At 34.7% G+C, this 26,488-nt stretch overlaps 1 protein-coding gene across 1 annotated transcript in view; it reads left to right on the top strand.

Moving 5' to 3' along the window:
• The first annotated feature begins 7,929 nt into the window (after nt 1-7,929).
• The window catches only part of pb (proboscipedia), a 45,484-nt gene continuing 26,925 nt past the window's right edge, over nt 7,930-26,488 (top strand). Inside the window, exon 1 of the mRNA XM_065237354.1 lies at nt 7,930-8,456. Within this exon, the coding sequence (XP_065093426.1) occupies nt 8,009-8,456 (448 nt within the window). The 5' untranslated portion in view covers nt 7,930-8,008. The remainder of the gene's footprint in view (nt 8,457-26,488) is intronic.

The following is a 26,488-nucleotide window of genomic DNA, read 5'->3' as shown; positions in this document are numbered from 1 at the left end:
GTTGCCCATTTTTAAAAATGATTATTCAACGATTCGAAATTTGAATTTGATCAAGATAACTTTCCTATATTTTCTTTTGGTTAAAAACAGATTGATTACAAAAAGTTCATGGGAAAAGAAGATTTTTGTGCAACTTCTTAAACCCTAGCAGCACACTTGTCACTGAAAAATTGTGTTTACTTGTGTGTCACCTTTTTTTTTTATTATAGTCACTTTAACACTCTAGGGTCATTCGTGACTTGTCCGGGGGTGAGAGTTGAACTCGTGACTTTAGCGTGAGAGGTATTGATGTTAACCACTACGCCGGGGTCGCGGGGTTGCAGCAATTTATTTCGATGGAAGTGTGCTGCTTGGGAAGCCTATCACTGTTTTTTTTTGTCTCTATGTGGAACAGCTTGGGATCTACACATTTTCAATGTTTTACCTCCCCACCACCCTTGTTTACACATTTTTGCATATTAAATACACTCACTGTCACAAGCTATACAATTTTCTTCAATAGTTTGCCAATTTCCTTCAAGAGAATGGACGCAATTATGATTCACGCAGTGTGAACTCAATCGAACACTACACCCTTAAGGCATCAAACATAAAATAATAACATTTTTCATCAAAAAAGAACAGCTACTAAAACCAATAAATCACTTTTCTCGCATTCGGCACTTTATCGGTTAAATATGTTTTAAATCAATACAAGCAAAAAACTATGAAAATAGTCACATGCACTGGATGCCATTTCTGTTTGAAAATAAAGATTGCATATTAAAAACAAAAAGCAAATCCTTCAAAACAAAAGAATGATTAACTTGCAAATAGTTGTATGAATTGTAATAACAAACAAGTTGCTATTCTGATACCGAGATATAGCCTTGAACAGCTCCATACAAAAACTTAAATAACTATTAAATGATTAAGAACAGTTAGCATTGCTAGATGTACTAAGTATGTTGAATTTCCTAACCTTTAGAATGAATTCATGCTAAAATAGATTTCTATGCTGGTGCACGCAGCACAATACAACTACATGAGCTAATAAAAACGGAATGCTGATAAACAACTATACATATAAATGTGTATCATTTTTTCTATCTATCGAAACACCCTTCTTGAAAATACTTCAATGGGAAAGCTTTAAAATACATCAAAACAGCTTCTCAACACACTTCATGAAAAAAATCTTGGTAGGGTATGAAGGTCTAAAACGCACCCGTGGGGTCAAACGACCCCGCGCTGTTTTTCATAGCTTTCCGATTGTCAATTCGGGAATTTAACGAGCAGCATTGATAGTTCTGTACTTGAACTAGCATTTTGGCATATAAGCCCAGAATTAGTAATGGGAAAGCAACAGGGGAACGACACTCATTCATATGTATTTTATTTCAAAAAAAGACTTGGCAGCGCTGCTAGGGCGTGCGAGTGCGATTTATAGAATAGATTGAAATAGACAAGCAGATAAAGAGGGATGTTCAGCATATCTTGGAAAAAAAATAAATAAATAGGGATGTATAAAAATAGAAGGAATAGAAAAACATGTCTCTTTTTTTCGTGAGTGTGGATGAGAATGCGAATTTGAGGAAAAACGGATGTGGGATGAGGATGGATGAGGATGCGTCGTTCCTCCTGGAAAGCAAAGAAAAACCGCGCGGGGTGCATTATGGAGAACACCCCTACTTAAATTCCTCAATTCTCGCGTCACTTTTCAAATAGACCAATCTACATTGATCGATTATCTTCATCGACTCTCTCTTTCGTTAATAACCGACCCCAAAAACATATTCAGATGTTCTTATCTTCCAGCACTCTTAATAATGCTTTCTTAACAAACCATGAAGAAAAATTATCCCGAAATATGAAGGCAGCCAAGTAATAAACGAGAAAGAGAGTCGATGAAGAGAATCGATTAATGTAGATTGGTAGATTGGATTATCCTTTTTACCCTTCTTAAAAATAAAGGTAATTAAGTGTTTAACAATTCACATTATTTTACCATCAAATTAAGATATATTCTTCTAAATGAATCAGTTTACCTATTTGTTAGATCTGTTCTTACGGTTCAGAAAAATGCCCAGACGGTTCAGAAAAAAATGCCCGGAATATGACCAGCATGTTCATGTTCAGTATCACAAAATTAGTCAAAATTGTATCAAACCATCATGTGACACATTTGGTCACATGTTTTTTTTAACGAATATGGTCATATCAAGTGTCACATATTGGTCACATCCGGACATGTTTCGAGTACGTCAAGGAAAGTGTCTAATATTTCACTTTAGATTAAACTTATGATGCGATACATCAAATCACATGAAAATTCAAAATCAAATTCACTGACATTGAGAACCTAAGACCACATTGGCCACTCCTATAAATATTCCGGATGCCACGTGAAAGTGGTCACTTCGTAAATTCGAAAAAATACCCATCGCAACATATCACATCAGAATCCAAAACTAAGATCATTAGTCATCATATTGATGCCTTATTCAGATTTGTTCTGAATGCCCACAAGGCAGTGACTTGTATCTGCACACTTAGAAATACCTAATCTTACACGTGATGGAATTCATCTTTGACATAAAGGATAAGACGTAAACAAACATGTCATGTAAAATTAAGAGCCCGAGACTGAAAAGTTCGAAAGTACGTTCTATTAAGATGAATTTCACGTCTATTATGACTCAATTTTATGTCAAAATTGACGCTCGTATATGTCAGTCTCAAAGCACCTACATTTACATCAATTTTTCTAAGTGTGTGTCTTTGGGCAAAGCCCAGTATCAAACTCTTCAAACTTATTATATTCTCTGGGGGTACCCGGAACTTGCCCGGATGCAGTTAGTGTTATCCTGGCCACTTAATATGTCGTCTTATTACCTTATTGTCTAATGTGATTAAAGATGGTGTGATATAATTTCGAGTCGCTGCTTGATCCCACAGTGGTTTAAAAGCGCTTAAACGTGTGTTTTTATTAATTACGCGAAAACTGATTATATTATACATTATCTTTGAAAAAGTTTGTGTACATGATTAGCTGGTTATTTTGAACTATATTTTTTATGATTAATATACCTAGCAGAAAACGAAAATAAAAACAAATTTTATAAGTCGAGATAGCAAGATTATGTCTTGTGAAAAGTTATATATAATATTGAAACAAGCATCTTTGTTCAAGACATCAACTCTGTATCTCTTACAGCTTTTGAGATATTTAAGATTTTGTATCGAGACTTTTAAAAATCAATGTTTCTGGTAATAGTTTTCCACCATCAACATGTTCTACAATCTATTTTGTATAATAAAGATACGTGATTTTGTACATAGATGTAAGTTTATATCTTTTATATTTTATGATTTATTTATTGTTTTGACCCAAAAATAGCATTTTTTCCAAAACCAACAACTCGAAGTTGGTCAAAATTGTTAATTCCAAACTAATTGCATTTGAAAGAAGAAGTAAAGTGCTGCTTAACCCGCATAAAATTATTCGTTTTCAATAGTTTTCTCCACCAATATGCTAAGTATTTGTATGACATCCCCACAGTGACACACAGGTTTGCTTCCACTCACTTGCTATAAAACAATGGTTTTCAAAATTATGAGATCATCAGATGATATAATTATACGTCGTACTTGTAAGTAACAAGAAAAGGGTGTAAAGGATGTGTTTGACTCATAAACCTGTCAATTTCGCTTTCAGAGCGTCACAATCGACTATCTTATGATTCGCGAGCGTACACTCTGAGTAAGCGCTCACGAATCGTTAAATCGCTGATTGTGACGCACTGAAAGAAATATTGACAGGTTTAATGTGTCAAACATATACTTCACGACTTCTTCTTGTAATTTACATGTACTAATTATCATTATAACATCTAATGTTTTCATAGTTCGGAAACACAATTTTTATAGCAATTGAGTGGAAGTAACCCTGGTGACACATTTCATCGGCAAAACGCTCGCTACCAAAGCTTATAAAAATCTAGATAAAGAAGTCCTCCTCTTGTTTATTTCGGCTTGTAACACTCGTTTTCTTTCGCCAAAATGATAAAGATGGGGATCATTTCAGCAATGACTCAAGCAAGATTTCACTTGATTCTTTTTGGTTTCTAGCGCTACAAAGCATATCGACGAAAATACGCTATCTAGAATATACCTCTTTTTACTACATAGTCTCAAACTGTTGTTCATGATTCTAGCAACTGCCGTAATGTCCTTCGCCACATTTTCGCAAGCATAGTTGACAAGGCTGTTAAAGTATAGTCGGTCGTAGATCTCCCAGATATTTCAACTCGCGCTTATCAAAGCGCTATAGCATGCTCTTCGATGATGATTTATGTCGGTTGCAACGGTTTAGAGTTACAATAACATTTCCGTTTTGAGGTGTGCTATCTGCAGTTTCTCTTCTTGCATCCAGTTTCCAATCGTTTCGATTGTCTTGGTTGTCTGCATTTCCCCTTTTTCTACCGTCTAGCGTCCACAAAGCCAACGATTTCGACCTCTTTGAGCAACTTGATCGTCAGCACACCGTTGTACATCACGTTACATAGCGTTGGACCAAGGCTGGAGCATTTCGGAACTTCGGCGGCTTGTATATCTTCTTTGTAAGTAAAATAGTTCAAAGTTTGATTTATATTCAGTGCTCGAAGAGTAAATCACACCACTAATAAACGGGCCTCCTTTAGCTCAATCAGTAAAGGCACAGCTACAAATAAATGCCATGCTGCAGGTAGCTGGGTTCGATTCCCGATCAGGTCTAGGTATTTTTTGGGATGTATAATTTCCCCACTTCCCTGGGTATAGAGTATGATTGTACTTGTCACACAATTATACTAATGCAAAAATGGTTCAGGCATCGAAATCTCTCTGTTAATAACTGCGGAAATGCATATAGAACACTAAGTTGAGACCAAGCTATAAGCTAATATGGGGTAAGCAATCAGCTTGAAGAAGAAGAATAAACAAGTACGATGCTAACGATATCTTGAGGGATCATCATCGAATTATATAAGATGATAGGGTGAGAGGGAGCCTGAAAATTTCTTACATTTTCAAACAATGGAGTTAAAGTAAATAGCTGAAGTTTTCTCACAAACGATTTTTAAGTTAAATGAAAATAATTTAATAACGACCACTACCATACAAGCATATGGTCAATTTAAAATATTGACATCTAATTCCAAGGGTGGTGGTGGTTAACTTAAGGTGATTCCTCGAAGATTCCGGAAATGGTTATCATGATGACTGATTTGCGCTATAACAATTCTCAGACATTGAATCGCTCACGAAATTGTAATTCCCTGTTTGCTGAACTGGAGCAAACGTGAAGTTCTAGTGTCAAAGTAAGATGTTTTGAAAAAGCTTATGTGTGCTGTGAAATTTAGAAGTGACAATGAGTTAATCAAAAATAAGATTTTGACAGCGATTCAATTTAAAATCATACGGTTCCTTACAAGGGTGAGAGGAGCTGGGTCTAATAATCACTGCCAACGGGCGACGGAGGACATCATGGTTTAAAATGGAAATTGAACGTTGCAAAGAGTATCGACATCAACAAACAACGGGTATCTTTACTCACGACTTCACTTAACAGGAATCAAGGAAACGGCACACATGGCTTTTCAAGTTACTACCTGTAACACAGCAACGTGTAAGCACCTGCTTCTACAGAAGATTAAATTTAAGTTTACCGAGCTCTTAAGTGAAAATGTACCTACATTTAATATATATTCGGTAGCTTGCGATGGATTTTTCAGTCGAGTATAACTACTGCACAATAAGCCTGCACAATATAGACGAAATACGCGTAACTGTCAAAGATAAGCAATTAAGGTGGTGGAATTAAATGGAAATTACTAATCCTTCTGTCATTCGTTATACAAGTATTACATAATAGACGCCCACATTCATCAGGAATCTAACATAATTTGTTGATGACCCCTGAAACTAGTTTAGTTGATAACACAAATGTGTAAATTACGTCCCGTACGGGACGAACTCGATTGTTTGTGTCTAAGATTGTGTCCCATTTGCCGAGTTTAGGCTACTTCTGCCTAATCGTCCATTTTGGGCCTATCGAGCAGAAAACTTCAAATAAATCCTTGATTTCAGAGTTAACAAGTCAATTGTGCGTTTGGTACGATACTTTAGTTTATAAGCTACGGAACGAAGTCAATGAGAACGCGTGATATGAAGGTTTGCACCCATTGTTCCCAAAAACAAAAGAAGCGCTTCGACCGAATCACTTTTTATCTTCATCCGATAGGCCGAAGTGAATTTATTGGCGTTTCAATGCAACAGGCCGAGGTTAGAATCCGTAGGCCGAGTTTGGCGTCAAGAAGCAGTATTAGACTTTTGATAATATCTCAACGATTGGTTTCTCTTTATCAAATCTTACGTTACATACAGAAAGGTACATACATTTGGAAGCCATCAGTAATAATAGAATTCCGTTTGTCGGAAGAAATACTAATACCCCTGAAACTAGTTTAGTTGATAACACAAATGTGTAAATTACGTCCCGTACGGGACGAACTCGATTGTTTGTGTCTAAGATTGTGTCCCATTTGCCGAGTTTAGGCTACTTCTGCCTAATCGTCCATTTTGGGCCTATCGAGCAGAAAACTTCAAATAAATCCTTGATTTCAGAGTTAACAAGTCAATTGTGCGTTTGGTACGATACTTTAGTTTATAAGCTACGGAACGAAGTCAATGAGAACGCGTGATATGAAGGTTTGCACCCATTGTTCCCAAAAACAAAAGAAGCGCTTCGACCGAATCACTTTTTATCTTCATCCGATAGGCCGAAGTGAATTTATTGGCGTTTCAATGCAACAGGCCGAGGTTAGAATCCGTAGGCCGAGTTTGGCGTCAAGAAGCAGTATTAGACTTTTGATAATATCTCAACGATTGGTTTCTCTTTATCAAATCTTACGTTACATACGGAAAGGTACATACATTTGGAAGCCATCAGTAATAATAGAATTCCGTTTGTCGGAAGAAATACTAAGGCGGGTTGTGCTTAATAGGCTAGAAATGCGGTAGTTAACCCTAATTTTACGATGAGTTAAATGTGACATTTTAAAAGTTATATTTCATGTTTGAAAATCCCCGACTGGCTGGTTTTCGAGCAGAACTCAGCCACGATTACAAAAATTTTACTTCTTGTATGTCAGAAATAGCCACGCTCGGATAGTTTTCCATCTGTCACTTTTAAGTACGAGTTAAATTTAACCCGACTATTGTGACACAGCCCTAATGGCACATTTCTTTAGGCGTCTATTGGAATGACATAGGTATTCCTAGTTTTCTCTAATTTACAATTCTTCACTCTCAGAGAGTTTTCTTTTTCTCTCAGACAATAATCCTTCGGTCGCTTTAAGCTCCTCCCACTGCAAGACGCGACTCAAGTTATATGTAGATCCAACGAGTGGATTGTGTAGCATTTGTAGACGATGTTTGTTCAAAGCGTGATGTTTTTTATGGTACTGCTAACAGCAACATGTACAACCTGCTATCTGAAGAAACGTCGACGCCCTCTTCCATGGAAAATATTACAAAAAATGCACTCGGCATCTGTACTGAAGAGTGTCTCGTAAGTTTACACATGTTATCTTTATGTTAGTAGTCATCACAAAGCTGGACATTACAGTCACATTATTTTTGCGCTAAGAAAGAAGCACCAGAAATGTGAAGTTTAGCAGTATATGCTGAAATTTTGAAGTGAAGTGAATTTATAAGTTAGCAGTTAGCATACCACCAGGATTACTGCATGTTTTGCATTAAATGGAACGGCTCAGTTTAATAAAGTGCATTAATTTGAAGTGGATATATTTCGTGATGTAATTGTGAAGTACTATTACATGTATAGAATCATAACAAAATCAATGGCAAAGGAGATTAAAGCAGCAGTGGAACAGTGACCAACAGTGATTGAAAAGATTGATGTTAAGATGTGATATCACTTACCGTAATATTGCATTCTGCATATGTAATAAAACGAGGTAATAAAATGCAAGAAGTGTGCAGCTCCGCAGACCATATCGGATCCCAGGTCAAAACAGAAACGCCTGGCCTAGGATCATTGCAAGGAAGTGTTTTAGTGGAAGCAGATGCAACGAGATCGCAATCTCATTCACCTTTAATTCAAACAGCTTCTAGGTTGAATCGAAAACCTCTTATAAGTGATAAACCCATAAGATGTGCTACGCAAAGTTCTACAACCACGGATACAGTGCCTCAAACCCAAGTTCATCCTGATTCATCATATTGGATGCAAAATGAAAGTGGATTTATTAATTCTCAACCATCAATGGCAGAGTTTTTAACTCATATAGATTCTGAAAGCCCTAAATTGATTACTCAAGGATATCCAGTAGGCTCTACAGAAAATTTAGACTCCGTTCCAGAATACCCCTGGATGAAAGAGAAAAAGACAGCGAGAAAGAGTCAAACACAAGGTAATTTATTAATATTTATAAGTATTTCTGGACATTGGACAATACAAAAATGATCCAAAATTTTTAGAAAAAAAGGCAAGAAAAGTATTTATGTGTGTGTTGGAGATATCATCCAAACCATTACTGAACTGATTCAATCATTCGTTTGCGACACATTGGGAACTCCACATAGTATTTATTAACTTATATGGGTTCACGAATAATTATATAAACCATATGAACCATGCACAATAACAGTGTCGTTCAGTTTTCATAGTTTTGATATTTGTTTGATAATTGAAAATCTTTTGAACTTTTCTTTTCAGGCTATATAACATAATTAATCAAGCTAACTGCTTCAGTTTACCTTTCCGTGAAAAAAGAACCATAGAGGTGCACTGAAATGTATTGTAACCATACAATAGAATCTATGGTATTCACACACAATAAACAATAAAATAACCATATATTTTTTTATATTCACAATACAATCTATGGTAAATGGGGAAACCTACAATAGAACAATGTATCTTAACCATACGAAAAATCACTTTTTCCCGAACAAACTTAAGCCATTCACCGTTAATTGTAATGTTGTTCTATTGTTGAAATTCCTTACAATATTGGACGTATTGTACATCTATTGTAATAACAGTATGTTAGAATTTCTTGTACAATATACGTAAAATAAGATAGATTGTTCACAATAGATTTCGTTGTAACTGTATTTTATTTTATGTTAATTGTATGGTTATTTTTTTCCGGGTTCTTTGTTTGATTGCATTTGTTATGTTCCAGTTATAGTGTATATATGTAAATGTACTTCACTTTCGATTCAAAGCCTAAATTAATAATTTGAGTGATTTTTTTAAACAGCAAAACAACCAGTTGTTAAGTAACTGTTAACAAATTTTAGTTCCTCTTAATCGATAAATGTTAATCATTCCAAAAATACTGAAATGATAACTTTACGAACATTTCAAGGAAGGATTGAATACTTTTTTCGTACATTTTTCATTGCAGAATGCGATATTATTTCAGATCAAGTACTTCACATTTTCAGCTAAAACGTATTTTTATAAAGATTTACAATCAAATGCATGAATGAAATTGACTCAAATTAAATCAAAGTCAAAGTTTCAAAAATATCGTGAACATGTTCATTAAGAAATCATATCAAAATTGCTCTGTTGTAGTATTATAATCCCTCTCGACCTATCGACCCATCAACTCATGAACCGGGGACCAACGACTTTACTTCCCGTGCGTGATTGTAAAAGAAGACTGTACAATATTGCAATATTCCAGTATTGACCTCACATAGACAATATATAGTGTTTTCATTGTGTATGGGTCCTGAAAGTTGTAGCAAAAGCGCTTGATAAAGCTTAGCATGTTATTTACCCTGAGAATATTGTATTGTAATGATCTATGAAAGTTAGATTAGAGTCTAAGTTAATTCCTAAATCTCTAACTCTTTCACATTTGCTTACATTTTGATTTCCCAATGCAATTGAAATGTTTGGTGTTGTTCTTTTTCTGCTAAATTATATAACAGAGTGACATACATAAGACCGCACATAACTCAAAAACGGATCGTCCGATTTGAGCTGTCTTTTATTGTTGGGCTCAGCTCCGCCTAAGGAACATTTTTACAGCAAGAAAATCTGAAAAATTTAAAGGAAAATTAGAAAAGTCGGAAACCTAGTCTCTATATATAAAACAGAGTGGCGCGAATGTTCGATCAAATTTAAAAAAATAAGAGTCGAATCGTGAATGCTTACAAATGTTTAAAACAAAAATTCAATTTTGGGCATTAATCTACTGGTTTTGTAGAGAGTTATTGTGGCGGATATATAGATGATAATGTAGTCCATTAGCATATAAATTTTATTATTTTTGTAGTGTCATCAGATTGAGCCAATCTTACTGATGGCAATTCTCAAACATGCCATTTAACTTACAAAACTGTTAAAAACTCTGCATTCCAGTTTGCAAGTTTAAGAGCTTATTTGTAAATTTTTGAATTATCGATATATATGGAGTTGTAAAGTTGTAATCGAATCAATTAAATTAAGATTTGCTAATACAATTGATTTAAACTAAAACTTTGTAATTCATTCGATAAAGTTAGCCTGTAGAGGACAACTTTTATTTTAGCTCTTCTTTGAAAAACTCATTTATAGATCTAGATGGATTAAGTGATGTTTAAAATCTATTAAATGTGTTTCTATTTAATACACCAAACCCTTTTTTACGCGGTCTCATTTTCCTTTTTTCCGATGTTCAAATAAAATCAAACTTGATGAAACTGTTGTAAAAAAAATCAGAAAAATAAATCAATGAAAAACATGGTACCTTTGCAAATTTTTCAACTTAACCACAGAAAAAGAAAATTGGAAGTTTGTACCCACGTAAAAAAAGGGTTGGATGTAAGTAGTTTCTTTTTTTTTCATTTATAAAATATTTATTTTAAAGAAACAACAAGTTTCATTAATAAAATAATTATTTTGATAAAAATAGTAACCACTTCTTCATCTCTCTGATCCTGTCATATTAAGTATAAAAACTAAAATCATTAATCTGCTGTTTTGTAGAGTTCTTGTGGTGGATATATTGATGACAATGTAGTCTATTTGCATGTAAATTTTATTAATTTTGGATTGATTCTCGATTGCATTCGCATGCATCCACTGAAATTGTCATCAGATTGAGCCAATGGAGTTGAAAAATTGTAATCCAATTAATTAAATTGAGATTTGCTAATACAGAATTACGATCCCAAGAATATCGATTCGCTTTACCAAGAGAACCTTGGTAAATTTTCTATGACGATACCTTATTCGATTTGATTGCAGCAATAACAGCTTCAATCGTTTATAAGGGAATTGAAACTAGTAAAGAAATCTCATTTGAATTCAAATTAAAGGTGATTCATTTCTTTTGTTTTTTTGTGAGGCATAATAATTTTTAGGTAATTTTAGTAATCGTACATATATATAGTTCAACAACAGTAGATACACTGCAATACAGTCAGAGCGCATGGATAATCTCATACTGTGAAAAAAAAATTCATATAGGGAAAACGCTCCAGTATTCGCCACCTTTTGACGATATTTCACGTTGTTTACAATTTTGAGATATTCAGTTGCTTTCAGTTTGTTGGTACAAATCATATTCATCGGTGTACATACACATATCGACCACAAAATGCACGAATATTGTAATTTAATCGGTTTTATGAGGTGTGGTTCAGATTCCTACAAAATTGCTCAAATCTGCATTGAGGTGAAAAAAGTAACTTTGGAATGTTGTAACTTCGCCAAATATGGTCCGATTTGAATTCTTCCAAAAGCATTCGACTGAAAAACTAATATATTTAATACTATAGGGGCTGTTCATAAACTACGTAGACAGAGTTTAAGGGGGGGGGGGGGGTTGGCAACTATCCACAGGCCATACAAATTTAAAAAAATGTATGGGCAATTGTCTACGCAGGGGGAGGAGGGTCATGAATCCTATAGTTTATAGTCTATAGTCTTTCGTCTATAGTGTTTCGTTCAAAATTCAATAAATTACAATTGAACTTTTATCTCTTATGTAAAAACACATATACATGTAAAACTCAATGCATATTAATGGTATTGCTGTCGGCCGACTTCAGTAAATTCAGGATGCATCGAAAATTCGGGCGTGTGTTTTGAATGACTATTTTCTAAGCAAGATCTTTTCTTTCATACTTATTCATAAGAGGTTCAAATACCGAGATTTTTAATTTTACAAATGACATTAACCCTCTCATTCCAATCATAAGCAACATAGAACTTGTGTCTAACAGATTATATAACCTTTGTATGACTAGTTTTGGTTGTAATTAAGTTTAGTCAACAAAATGCCTTGAATATGTGTTACTGAAGGATATAAATCGTCGTGAGTGCGAATTCATATCCACGACTATCAACCGTCGTTGGAGAAGTCCTCAGAACTGGCCAAGTGGCCCCCAAAGTGCATCAGTGTTTTTATCACATATGGCTGGAGTAAATTGAATCATTCGGGTGAGACGGTTCCTTTTTGTTTGTTCAATTTTATTTTTAACAGGATTGGAATTTAAATTTAGGAGCTTGGCTAGAAGATCGTGGGTTTGCTCCTAAGCTCCTCGAGAACAAAAAAATTACTATGGTCCCATCGCCTGCTTAAGCGAATCCTGACCCATCTCCTACCAAATTATCCAACTCCGTAGCATTTATGCGGGCGGCGGTGAGTCGCTGGCCTCCCGTTAAGTAGATGTTACATCAACAATATTATTCTTTTCTCCGTAATGGAGAAGATGGGCGTGGCTGTTTTTTTATCTTTATTAAGGAGACTTTCAGCCCTGGGCTGGTTCGTATCCAGAGGCCGGCAATGGTAATTGTCATGGTTTTCCTGTTCTGAACGTTGATTGGAGAACTATTCACTCCCAAATAGTGTTCCTTAAGCAATCAGAATAAGAACGTTGATACATGACAGTTGCCATTATTCAATCGACAATTTACTCCGTTACACACGCAACGCAACGCATAATGCCATGAATATGTGTTACTTGGGATTTGGAGGCGAACCAGCCCAAGGCTGAAAGCCTCCTTAATAAAGCTAAATAATAATAATAATGTTACTTGGGATAGTGGCAAATGTGATGCATACGTTTTCGGCCATCTCTTAATTGTCAATCCAGCATTATTAAAGGTGTGTTCTGCCATATTTGTCCTGAAGAATAAATCTGATAATCTATATAATAACAATTGAACTACGTTTGATTAAAAAAATATCAATGCGATAAATTTAAGCTGTATGGATCATCTTTTAATCGAGCATTTATTTTTTTGCATATCAAAACAGCAAAAAAACCTTCTTGGCGGGAAAGACTAAAACTACGTTAACCATAATTATAATCTTATTACTTTGTATTTTATTTTAATTATAACACTGTTGTATCACTTTCACTATTCACTGTCACTATCGCTTTTAAAAACCTATAATGTAAAAAGTTTTTCAAAGTGAAAAAATTTTTGAAAGTGATATAATAGAAGTAAAATTAAAATGTTGTGATACAATAGTAGTAGAATTTAAATTATTCACGGACCTCCCTTAGCATACTCAGTAAAGGCGCACCTACAAAGCAAAACCATGCTGGAGGTGGCTGGGTTTGATTGCCGGTCCGGTCTAAGAGTTTTTCGGGTTGTAAAATGTCTCGAATTCACTGGGCATATAGTATGGTCTTCTGTATAAAAGTTAATATGAATCTGGAAAATGATCAACGGTTTGCTTGTTTCTTTAGATCCTATAAGTTCAGGGTATTGCAAGGTAAAATTTATTTTAGAGATGAACTTCGGCTAAAAATCTCTAAAATAAAGAAAAAAAAAGATAATAAAATTTCAATATTTTGTATCAATCATATAAACAGGTTCTAAATAGAGTTGTCATTCACCCTTATGTAAACAATGCACATATTATTGAGTTGTTTTCAACCAACTTGAAACCACTCAATATAGATCAGTTTGTGGAAACATTAAAATGAGTGCTGTGTGAGGATCGCTCGCATGTTTTTGTTAGTCCCGGGTCAAATCAAATTAAATTCAATTATTACACTCATTTTGTTCATGAGTAATAGATGTTTTAGGCTGTATTATCGCGGACCGGTGATCGCATTTTATTAGTTTTTGAAGACGAACAGCTCCTAAATATAGATAATAATGATTATAAATTCTATATCCCGTGCACGATGATTTAATTTGATGGGATACGTATTTGCAAATGGTTTGTTCTCGTATTGCTGATGCAATGGTGCTTGGTGCCTTCTTACATTTTCCTTTGTTATCCGGTATCAATATCATGGAAAACAGGTCCAGCAATGCAAATCTGCAGTCTTTTTAATTTTCCCGCTGTTCATATGGTATCAGATTTAGTTATTTCGTCAACCGACCAAAACTAAGGACTGTTCAAGTTATAAAACTTATATACACTTTCAATCCTAATTTTTTATTTGACTATTTTTTCGGCAAGTTTCAAACTATACTCATAAGCAACATAGCAACATTAATGAACAATTTATTTGAAGCAGCATTTTTTTTTCGAAATTTTAAATCACACGTTCTTCAAAATGCAATGTTTATACTAATGTTAATATAACTTGAACATCAGGATGAAGTAAACAACTGTATCAAGCCAGATATTATTTTATTTAAGTTGTTCTAAAAGATAATACACAAAAACTAAAATAAATTTGAATTTCGTAGAAAAAACTGGTTGTATGATTTTGAATAGTTTTCGGTATCATTTTTCGTCCCAGGTTTACAACTTTGGAAAATTGACAATAATATCTCAAAAAATCAGATGTTTCCTAAAACCGTAAGTTCAAACTATTCATTGACGGTTTTCAATAAATTTGAATTGGATATACACATTTGAAACACAAAAAAAAATAAATTTCATTCTGACTATTAAATATGTCAACACACTTTTTATCACATTTGGTTCTAATTAAATGATCTGACAAATGTAATGGATAAGATTTTTTAAACATTTCTACGTAAGCCTGGCATCAAAGAGGATTTCATAGTATGAAAAACCTTGTTGGCTTACGCGAGAAAAACACAAAGATGAAAATGATAAACTTTATTTTTATAGTATTTTTTAAATTTATTTTTTGAGAATACTTGCTTTGATGGTTCGTTACTTCAGAACGTTAGATTATCTTTAATTTAAGTAAAACATCTTTTTGTTTGCATCAGATTCTATACATATCATGAATTAACAATACGGATACAATGAATAATGAAGAAGTAACAGACAATTTTATGAGTCCGTTTTAGAACTTGAACAGTCCTTAGTACAAATACATTTACAGTTTTTTGACGTAGGACTACGTCTTTAATTTCTATATGGGGGTACACTTTGTGAAAACCAAAAATGGAACATGTAACAAATTAAGAAAGATTTTGAACGTTAATAACTCAGCTGCCCCTGATCCAATTTCAATCATTTTATCACCAATCGATCAGAAATATGGCTACGCATCGATAAAAATGCTTCCGAATGTTGATTTTCAACAAGAAACTATTGAAAAACTGGTAACTGTCCAGTATTGACCAAAAGCGTCGAATTAACTAACAAATCCACCAATTACCTACATGCATATGCTGCTTCCCCAGCACAGTCGTCAGAGAGTAGTAAGTAGACGAAATAAGTCGAAGTGGCATTCGCCTCCGAACCTCGGGCGCGTGCGAATAGGGAGGATGGAATTGCGTAATATTTTGCACACTCATCGCCATACTCAGAACCACACGCTCCCAACGACCACTAAATTTTTTTTCAATAGGTCACTATTGAAAAATACCAAATGTACAACTGTTGCAATGGTGATCAAAATTATCACCAAATGTCTGAAAACAGCATTCCCTAACACAGACTTAAAAATCGAATTCGATGCGGTCCCACTGAACGGTGCTCATTCAATCACCGTAAGTGGTGGTGTCCAGTCCAGCAACAGCAGTAGTAGCAGCAGCAGCAGCAGCAGAAGGAGTGTTTTCAACAACAACAACGAAAGGCTGCCTGCAAGCAGCGAGCTGCAGAGCTCATATGAGCAACCATAGAGAAGGAGGAAGAAGTCCCACCGCTAGGCTAGGATCGGACTCAGTAGCTCGTCGTACTCAGCTCAGCATTACTCAACCATCACTACAAAACGGCCCTTTTCAGGACCACCATGAATTTGTTAACAGTATTATTTAGAAAATTGGTCAAGGTCATCAGTTCCCGCAAGATTAAGGGAGGGAAACGGATTCGAAACTCATATGTCATTAGCCAAATACATCCGTAGACCATAGGTCCACCGTTGTATAATTGGCAATGCACCCGTGTACTGAATGGGAATTGTGGGTTCGAATCCCACCGGTGCCCTTAGATTTTTTCGCAAATTTTCTCACACGCACGTCTCTTGCCGATGATATGTGCTAACCTCTCAGTATCTTCTAACTGTCGCATATAACAAATAAAAATTGACTTTCAGTCGCTAACCTAAATCCCATTCATATAATTCGGAAGGAAATACTGTGAGGGGTAAATTGAATACTCTTTAATATCAAAATGCACAAAACTTAAAAATTCATAAATAACAACAACAAAAACAACATACACCTTTTAAAGTCGGGTAGATGAATCGAAAATACTCAAGTTGACAGTCCCTTGGATTCTCTTCATCAACTTTCTCTTTGAAATAAATACAACAAATTTGATACGCTCACAAATAAAAAACGGAAAGAGTTAAGATAATTGATGATTGATCAATTAAAAGAACTGAATGTTCACATTTGTTCCGTCCACTAGCGGTCCTACGTCAAGCTTCCTTTCGTGCCCCTAGGCACAGACCCTTCTACTTTTTTTTTCTTAAACAAATAAATAAATAAAAAAAATCTTTAAAAAAAGAACAGTACAATTTTGTCGTAATGGTAGGAAAAAAGAATAATGAATTATATAAAGGATTAAATAAAAATTAAGCAGTCTGTGCTTTTCTATTTTTATTTACCTTATCAGTTATGATTCCGTATGGAGTTCGAATATTGTTTTAATTGATGCCGAGACATTGTTTAGTCGATGGTTTCGCAGTATTGTTTGTAAAAGTCTATCCTGCTATTGAATGACCCATATTTTGTACAATTTGTGCGCTGAAGTTTTATAGCAAATAAATTTCGATTTCGGACTTGCCGGTAGGTGCAAAACAATTTAATTTTGATAAAACGTCTGTTGAGTCAATGCGCTGCGAAACTATATCGTTTATAACCCAAGCAACACACATGTTCTATAGCAGTTTATATAACCTTTGTATGACTCGTTTTGGTTGTAAAGAAGTTTACTCAACATAATTCTATGAATTTTTGTTACTTGGGAAATGAAACCATTGCATATTCACGACGCTCTTTTTAAGTTTGTACGTCTATAAACATTCTCTTCATATGATGGAAGAGGAAATAATGTACTGAAATGTTACTGATTCAAATCTTTGTTCGTGTGTGATTGAAAACGGAGACCATACAATACTGCAATATTCCAGTATTGACATAGGCAATATATAGTGTTTTCATTGTGTATGGGTCCTGAAAGTTATAGCAAAAGCACCTGATATTTACCTTGTAAATAATTGTGTTATAATGGTCTATAAAAGTTAGTTTGGAGTCTAAGATAATTCCTAAATCCCTAACTCTTTCACATTTTCTTACATTTTGATGTTGTAATTGAATGTTGTAATTAAAATATTGGATGTTGCTCTTTTCCTACTAAATGATATTAAATTTAATTTCTTTCCCAAATGAGAGCCTTGCACGGTAACCGCAAAATACCCAATAATGACTACAAAGTAAGCATTTTCGAGAAAGACTGGGACTACCCATTAAATGAGTAAAAATATTACCCATTTATGAGTATTTGTTACTCAAAAATGAATACTTACTACTTGTTTTTGTAGATGTAATTACTCATAAATGGGTAAAATTTTACTCTTTTAATGGGTAGTCCCAGTTTCCCTCGAAAATGCTTACTTTGTAGTCATTATTGGGTATTTTGCGGTTACCGTGTGAGGGACGCCTGAAGTAACTCGAATTGGTTTCAATATATTTCCATTGTTTTATTTGTTGGTAAGAGATGAACTAGCCTATGGCTAAAAATCTCTATAATAAAGAAAAAAAAAAAAATTGTTGGCAGTTAGTTAAATATGATTCAAACCATTTCAAGAGTCCTTGCTTAATTCAAATTTGGCCAATGTGGTCAGTATAGAGATCTTCTACGTAGTTCCCATCATCATGCATCATTCAGTTAATCTATATATATATATAAATGAATTTCTGTCTGTCTGTCTGATCCTTATATACTCGGAAACTACTGAACCGATCTGCGTGAAAATTTGTATGCTGGGGTTTTTGGGGCAGGGGAAGGTTCGAGACGAGAGAAATGAAACAGAAATTTCTGCATAACTCGAGAACTAATCAAGCAAATGGAACCAAATTCGGCATGTGGAGGTCATAGGGGGTAGCCCCTTAGATAAGAGGGGGGGGGGCTACGTACATGCTTTTTTAATTGGTACATTAACTCAAGCTAATATTGAATCCCGAGCAAGGCCGGGCACACTCAGCTAGTAGTCTATAAATTCAAGTAAATTTACCGAGGTCGAACGACTCTTGAAGATTCTATGTTGCATGTCAGTAACTCTATTTTTGATTGAGAGAAATAATATTTCGATATAATTTGTATCGAAAAATTTAGGAATGGATGAGATAGTGGAAATAAAGATTGACACTGAGAATGAGCTTCTCCAAATTGTTGGCGACATATTAAAAAGCCACCCAAGTAACAATCTAAATGCTTGGAAGATTTATTCTTATTGTATCATTGTTTTATCATAGCATGCCTTGCAGCCTATGGTTATATTACGGTTTTGTGTGCTTGTCATAAAATCAGGGCGGCAAGTCGTCTATGAAACTGTTTTATGACTACTAAATTAAAACTCAGACTTCATAGTTCCTAGTTTTAACGGTAGCTGTAAGGTAGTTCTGTATCACTACTTATAAAACCAAAACAAAACTTACAATTATGTTTTATGGCATACTTTTCATGACCGATATAAAACTTGAAGCAGTCTTAGACCTTCATTAAAGCCTCATTACAACTATCATCTTTTTCAGAGGCCTAAGACTCACAGATCAGAAATATACAGAAATATACTATATTACAACCGTATAAATTGCTCCTGAAGAAGTTGATAAAACAAAAACATTGTGACAACCGTGAAGGTTTTAAGTTGGGTTTTTTGGATGATAATTAATATTGAGAAATATTTTATTGTGGTTTTATTCTTTCAATGTTTGGTGTGAAATCATGATCCTTGTCAGTTGGTAATAATAGCTGATATTATTGTATATTGAAAATAAGGTGACTTTATTACAATTTTAACCAATCTGTATATGCTTCAGAGCATGTCGTGCAATGTTTATGGAGATTATTATACCAAATAGGAGCATAAATTCAGTGCGCCATATGAATACTAAAATATAGATATATTTTTAATTTTTCTGCATTAGCACCATGCATTAAAGAGTCATTTAAAGATTATCTATTCAGTACAAAACTGTTAGGGGCTGTTCATTAACTACGTAGACAGGTTTTCTGGGATTCATTAACCCCCCCCCCCGTCCCCCTGCGTAGACAATTGACCATACAAAAAATTTAAATTTGTTTGGACTGTGGATGATTACCAACCCCCTCCCCTACTGTCTACGTAGTTTATTAACAGCCCCTTACTACTCTTGAGCAATAACCAGTCACATATTATTTAATTATACATAGATGTATGTTTGTATGTGTGTTTTATCGCCTATCAATTAAAGCGTACACACAGTATAAATAATAATACTTTGTGAAATTTGTTCATACGGCGAAATTTTTTTCGTTATAACTTGCAACTCCTTAAAAATACATAAATATAACATATTCTCCTAGATTGGAATTCTATAGCATAACATAAACCTAATGGTTGTATCTTAGGAATTCGTAGTACAAATTGAGAGCGTTAAGTTATATTTAAGCTCTTTAAGGTACAGCGAATCAGAACAAAACAAAAACCTTGGCAACCTGTCAAAAAGTCAACATTCCAAGCGATCCTCATATTTTCTCTTGTAAGGGACTGTTCATAAACTACGTAGACAATTTAGGGGGGGGTGACAATTATCCACGGCCCATACAAATTTTAAAAATTTTGTATTGACAATTATCTACGCATGGGGAGGGGGGGTTTAAGAATCCCAAAAAACTGTCTACGTAGTTTATGAACAGCCCCCTAATCAAGTTGTAAGAAATGCTTATTGGATCCACTAAAAGCTTTTTCAATACAAGGTTTAAAGCCGTGATGCCAGTAATGGCCATCTCCAACCGGATTTAGTGAAACTGTCTGCGTTGTTTTAAGAAGGGTTCGTGGATCTTTCGAAGATGTATCGGAAAGCCGCTTGTTCAACATTTTTAAGAGCTCCTTTACCGCACTGTGCCTTATGTTATATCAAGGAGACCATAACTGTAGATCCTCCAGGAGTTTCATATTGGCGATCGTTTCATCTTCATCGTGTTCAAAAGCACTGAAGGGGTTTTCATTTCATGTATCTGAGTAGATTTGTTTTTTTTTTATAATGGCAACAATTTACAGAGTATTTTTTGTTATTGTTGCAGTATATTTCTTATCTGTGAATCTTAGGCCTCTGAAAAAGATGATAGTTGTAATGAGGCTTTAATGAAGGTCTAAGACTGCTTCAAGTTTTATATCGGTCATGAAAAGTATGCCATAAAACATAATTGTATGTTTTGTTTTGGTTTTATAAGTAGTGATACAGAACCACCTTACAGCTACCGTTAAAACTGTGAAGTCTGAGTTTTAATTTAGTAGTCATAAAACAGTTTTATAGACGACTTGCCGCCCTGATTTTATGACAAGCACATAAAACCGTATTACAACCACAGGCTGCAAGGGATGCTATGATAAAACAATGATACAGTAAGAATAAATCTATCAAGCATTTAGATTGTTACTTGCGATGAATTCCATTGCTGGAATTTTTATAAATACTGGAGGAATTCCGTCAAGTCCAGGACCTTTTTAAGCGTCTAAATGTTTTAAAACCTGCAAAATTACCTGCACTTTAAGTTGATTGACGCCAATGTTACTTGAAAATTATGGATAAAATGCAAAATAGGTCCAGTCAAGATCTTCTTCAGGAAATGTCAGTAGATTTCATGATTTTTTTTTCAAAAATTTTGCAATGTTTTTCCGAGTTATCCCGTCAAGATGCATTAAGGAAGGAAAATTGTCAGATTTAAATTAGGGTTTTACGTTACTAAAGAAGTTCAGCGGAGAAGGACTTTATTTCAAGATCAGTTTTTGAATTATATTCTTCAAATACATTACTGAAGGCTTAATGCAGCCTCAAATTGATTTTAAATTTTCACTATTATTGTGGTTTTTGTAAATTGTATGAGCTTTCGTTTTGAGGTTTTTCATGTTGTTTATTTGTCTGTTATACCAGACTGATTTTTTTGTGTTTCAGTGACGTCTTTTTTTCAATGGTATTTCTTTCGAAATAGATTGTGTTATAATTTTGTAGAAGACGTCTACAGCAAGTATGACATTTCCTTTCTTCCTAAAAATTGGATGCCAATTGACACTGTTTATTTTCCGTTTTATATTTTTGTAGTCTGCTAACTGGTATTCGAAGACAGCTTCGTATTCGCCATTCTTGGGTCTTTAATTTTCACACACAAATAAAGACTATTCAATGGTTAAGTGGCAAACGTTATTGCCTCTCACCCCAAAAGGCATGGATTCAATCCCAGTCGGCGCCTTCGGGATTTTTTGAGGCATAAAGGGAAGTAAAGCCGTTGGTCCCTGGTTCATGTGTTGATGGGTCGATAGGTAGGGTCAAGGAGTGGGAGCTGCCTCCCGTCGGTAGCATTGGTACTCAGTATGGAAAACAAGATCGACGGAAAAACAAATAAAGTATAAAAAGAGGATATGCTCCAGTTTTTCACAATGGATTTAATTATTTAAGAAATTCTTTAGTAAAAAGTACAAATAGCTATTTTTGGGTTTTAATGTGATTAATTTGATTCAGTCCTAAATTATCAGTTATATTAAAAATTAACTACAATATATAATTATCCTCAACGATTGGGAGTAAGATATTTTAATTAAAAAAGAAAGAATGAAGTCAGCGTTGTCGTTGATTAAAGTCTCGATAGATGTGAACTCAGGAGGAAGTTCAGATAGAATTTGTTCAGCACTTTGGACGAAGGCTTCATGAGTATTTTTATGAGCATGGTCTAGTGGAAAATTCACTGAGGCGAACACGTGCGTTTTACCGGCTATGTGTGATTCCACCCAAACATGCTCAAATTCTATCAATTTGGATGTAGAGATGATTCCAAGTTCGTGGTGGACGTCCACGAGAATTTCGTGCAGAAGGCTTGTGTTATTCCTCGAATACATACTGCAGGTGGGTGGCAATGCAGGAAAGACAGATATGTTGGTGGAGATGTATTAGCCAAGAAGTTAAAAATCTCCTTAATAGTTAAATAAAAGGCAGATATGTTCGCACAGTATTGATGATTTTTAGGTCCCGTAGACGTGCCTTCAAGAAGCGTTGGTAGCCAGGTGCAGATTGTTCCGTGAGTCTGACTATAGACGGGCGTATTGGGCCTAGGTATAGAGGGTGTTAATGTTCAGCTGTTTTTTCGGTTCGATAAGGGTTGATGGTTTTCCCTTTTTCAAAGTTGATAAATGTTGGTCAGTACCACCAAGGCCGAGAGAGAGAGAGAAAGAGAGTTATATACGTGGAGCAGCATAATGATCTTTGTGCAGAGGTAATGCCGTATGTGCACGTGTAGAGTTCATAAATGTCGTTGTGGTAATTCCAGTGCTGTTGTTGTTTTTGTTTATTGTTGTTGCAGTTGTTGCATCATGAAAGAGACGACAAATCCACATTTCCAGACCTGATCTCTATGACATTAACCTGGTATGGCTTCGACCGCGTTGACCTATTTTCCGATTACTGCGATGAGCAAAGGTGTTGCTTCACAAAGTAATGTAAAACTATATACGCAAACCAAAAATTTATTACATTCAATGTTTGTTGCATTTCCTAACTTCCTTTACAGCGATTATCGCAGAGAATGATAAAAGTAGGCCATGCAGACGATGCAATGATTTTTTGAACGTAAAACTACCCGGATAAAAATAACCATAAAATTACAATAAAATACCAATAAAATACAATAGATTCTATTGTTTACAATTAATCTTATTGTAATTCTATTGTATTGGCCAGATAATCAAATAGTCACCACAATAGGTTTACAACAAATTCTATGGAATCAAAATTTTGCACAATAAAAAAACAATAAAATTTATTGTTATGAGATCAAATTTGTTAGAGAAAAAAATGATTTTTTTATGGTTACGGTAACTAACAACCCCCATTTTCTATTGTAAATGTCTCATAAACTATAGATTATATTGTACATAACAATAAGTTCTATTGTATTTTTATTTTTTTTTAACAATAACATTTATTGTTGCTACAATAGGTTTTATTGTATTGTAACAATAGGTTCTATGGTTTTTGTATGGTAATTTTTTATTCGGGTACGTCTTTGTGAGCTATACTGGGGTGCAAATAAAAAAAAAACTTTGGTGAAATAGTGTTACGCTTTGAACGATTGTAACTTTGTCATTTATAGATGAAATTAAAATCCAAATACGCCAATCGATAGGAAAAAGCTCTGCAAATAAATAACTTTCCAATTTTCCATAAAAAGCTATTTAAAATGTAAAAATTATATTTTTATCACTATTTTCATGAAATAAACGTTTTCTCTAAACCCAGCACTAGCGTGCACAAGAATCTTGTTAAGGAGGGGCAATTTTCTTGGTGCATTTAATCTGGGGATGGTGAATACTCCAAAGTACGTGGTGCACACCCACGAATGTTTCCGTCGACGGATCATTATCAATATACCTGATGACAATCGCAAACTGCTCGTGGTGGCCCCAATCGCTCGTCACCTCTGCTGGTTTTCTTCGCAATGCTCCGTAGTTCTAATTTTTTTTTTCAAATTTTGACGTAAATGCCAAGGCTAATAGGATCATTAAAAAAATTAAAAAATATGTAACGATTGGACGAAAAACGCACAAAATTATTTTGATAAGCGTGTACATGATTGTTAACGCAATGACGACTTGTGCCAAGGATTGAGCATGTGAACCCTGTCCCTAAGTACCGCCAGTCAGGGTGACAGAAAATTATGCCGACCATTCAACATGTTTTCAAGATGATATAAAGGACAAACCCGAATTTATTGCAACATACATAAACATCTGTAACCTTTTAACACCGTAACAAACGACTTGAAATTTTCAGAGAAGATTCTTAGACAAATTCTTAATAAGACAACAATCGACCAAGGTTCAATGGCAAACTAATAGGGTAGAGAACTACTTCGGCCTAATCGCCCATTTTGGGCCTATCGAGCAGAAAACTTCAAATAAATCCATGATTTCAGAGTTAACAAGTCAATTATGCGTTTGGTACGATACTTTAGTTAATAAGCTACCGAATGAAGTCAATGAGAACGCGTGGTATTAAAGTTTGCACCCATTATTCCCAAAAACAAAAGAAGCGCTCCGACCGAATCAATTTTTATCTTCATCCGATAGGCCGAAGTGAACTCACTGGCGTTTCAATGGCGTTTCAATGCGTTAGGCCGAGTTTAGAATCCGTAGGCCGAGTTTGGCGTCAAGAAGCAGTGTTAGACTTTTGACAATATCTCAACGATTGGTTTCTCTTTATCAAATCTTACGGTACGTTCGGAAAGGTAAATAAATTTGGAAACCATAAGTGATAATAACATTCCGTTTGGTGCTAAACTGCGCTAGATTAAGAAAGACTATGTGCGGGTTGTGCTTAATAGGCCGGAAATGGGGTAGTTAACCCTACTTACTTTTCAATTATGGAATCCAAGAGCTGTCTTTAAACTTTGTACAGTTGAGAAAAAGTCCATCCTCAGAATTCCTTGAGGTTCTTTTCGAATTTTTTGGAACTCTATGAGCTCTTTTGAGATTCTTCTCAGAAGTCCTCTGGAATTATTTTTAGAACGCTTCTTGACTTTTACTCAGAACACCTTGGAACTGAAATTCCCTTAGAGCTTCAGAAGAATTTCCTCAGTATTTTCCAGAAATTATTCCCGGAATGAGCTAGAGATTATCGTTACTTTCTTGAAATTTTCCTCAAAATCCCTTTGGAACTCAAAATTTAATTTTCTCGGTATTCTTTTCGGAATTATCTTGAAACTATATGCAGGATTGTCTAGAAATAATCCGCAGAATTTTCTTGGAATACTCTGCAGAAATCCTTTTGAACTGTTCTCAGAATTTTTTAGAACTCTCCTAAGATCTCTTTTGAAATTATTCTCAGAAGTCCACTGGAATTATATTTAGAACTCTTCATGATTTTTTTCTCAGAACACATTGGAACTGAATGAGCTAGAAATTATCCTCGGGATTCGCTTGAAATTTTGCTTGGAATTTCACTCAAATTTTGAAATTATCTGCATTCTTTTCGAAATTATATTGAAACTATCTGCAGGATGCAATAGAAATTATCCGCAGAATTTTCTTTGAATTCTCTCCAGAAATATTTTGAAACTGTCCTTATAATTCAATATCCTTGAGGTCCTTCTCGGAATATTTCAGGACTTTTTTTTCTCAGAGCACCTTGGAGCTGAAATTGCCTTAAAGTTTAAGAAGAATTTCCTCTGTATTCTCCAGAAATTCTTCCCAAAATGAGCTCGGAATTTTCTTGAAATTTTTTCCAACATCCCTTTGGAATTTCATTCAAAATTTGATTCTCTCGGTATTCTTTTCAAAATTATCTTGGAACTATCTGCAGGATTCACTAGAAATTATTCGCAGAATTTTAATGAAATCACCGCCAGAAATCATTTCTTTTGGAACATGTCTTCAGATTTCAATACCCTTGATGTTCTTCTCGGAAGTCAAGTTTAATTTGTCCGTCCATTCACCAAAACGTTGTAATTTTTCTAACAGAAATGTGCAATAAAGCTTGCCCCTCCATTTACCAGCAGCATTTGCAGCAGATTGTTGCAAATCTTACACCAGAAATTTTCAAAACAATCTTGCCCCCAGAAAATTTCAACTGACCAGAACGATGCAAATTTTCCACCGTTAATGTTCAATAAAAAATGGTTCTCCAATCTTCTGATTGGTGCAGATTTCCTTTTTCCATTTTCTACCAGACATTTTCAATATATTTCAGATTTTTCATCATAAATTTTCAGTAAAGCAGCTTCCCTCTAATCATCAGAATGGTGCAAATTTTACACCAGAAATTATTATTAAAGTTTAATGAGAGAGAAGGATTAGTAATTTCCATTTAATTCCACTACCTTATTTGCTTATCCTTGACAGATACGCG

This window comes from Ochlerotatus camptorhynchus, unplaced genomic scaffold, assembly GCF_037179485.1.
Source record: "Ochlerotatus camptorhynchus isolate MF236.1 unplaced genomic scaffold, CSIRO-AGI_Acam_v1.1 ptg000608l, whole genome shotgun sequence".
NCBI classification, from domain to species: Eukaryota; Metazoa; Arthropoda; class Insecta; order Diptera; family Culicidae; genus Ochlerotatus; species Ochlerotatus camptorhynchus.
Note: the sequence above shows the minus strand (reverse complement) of the source record. Positions and strands in the feature narration are given on the sequence as shown.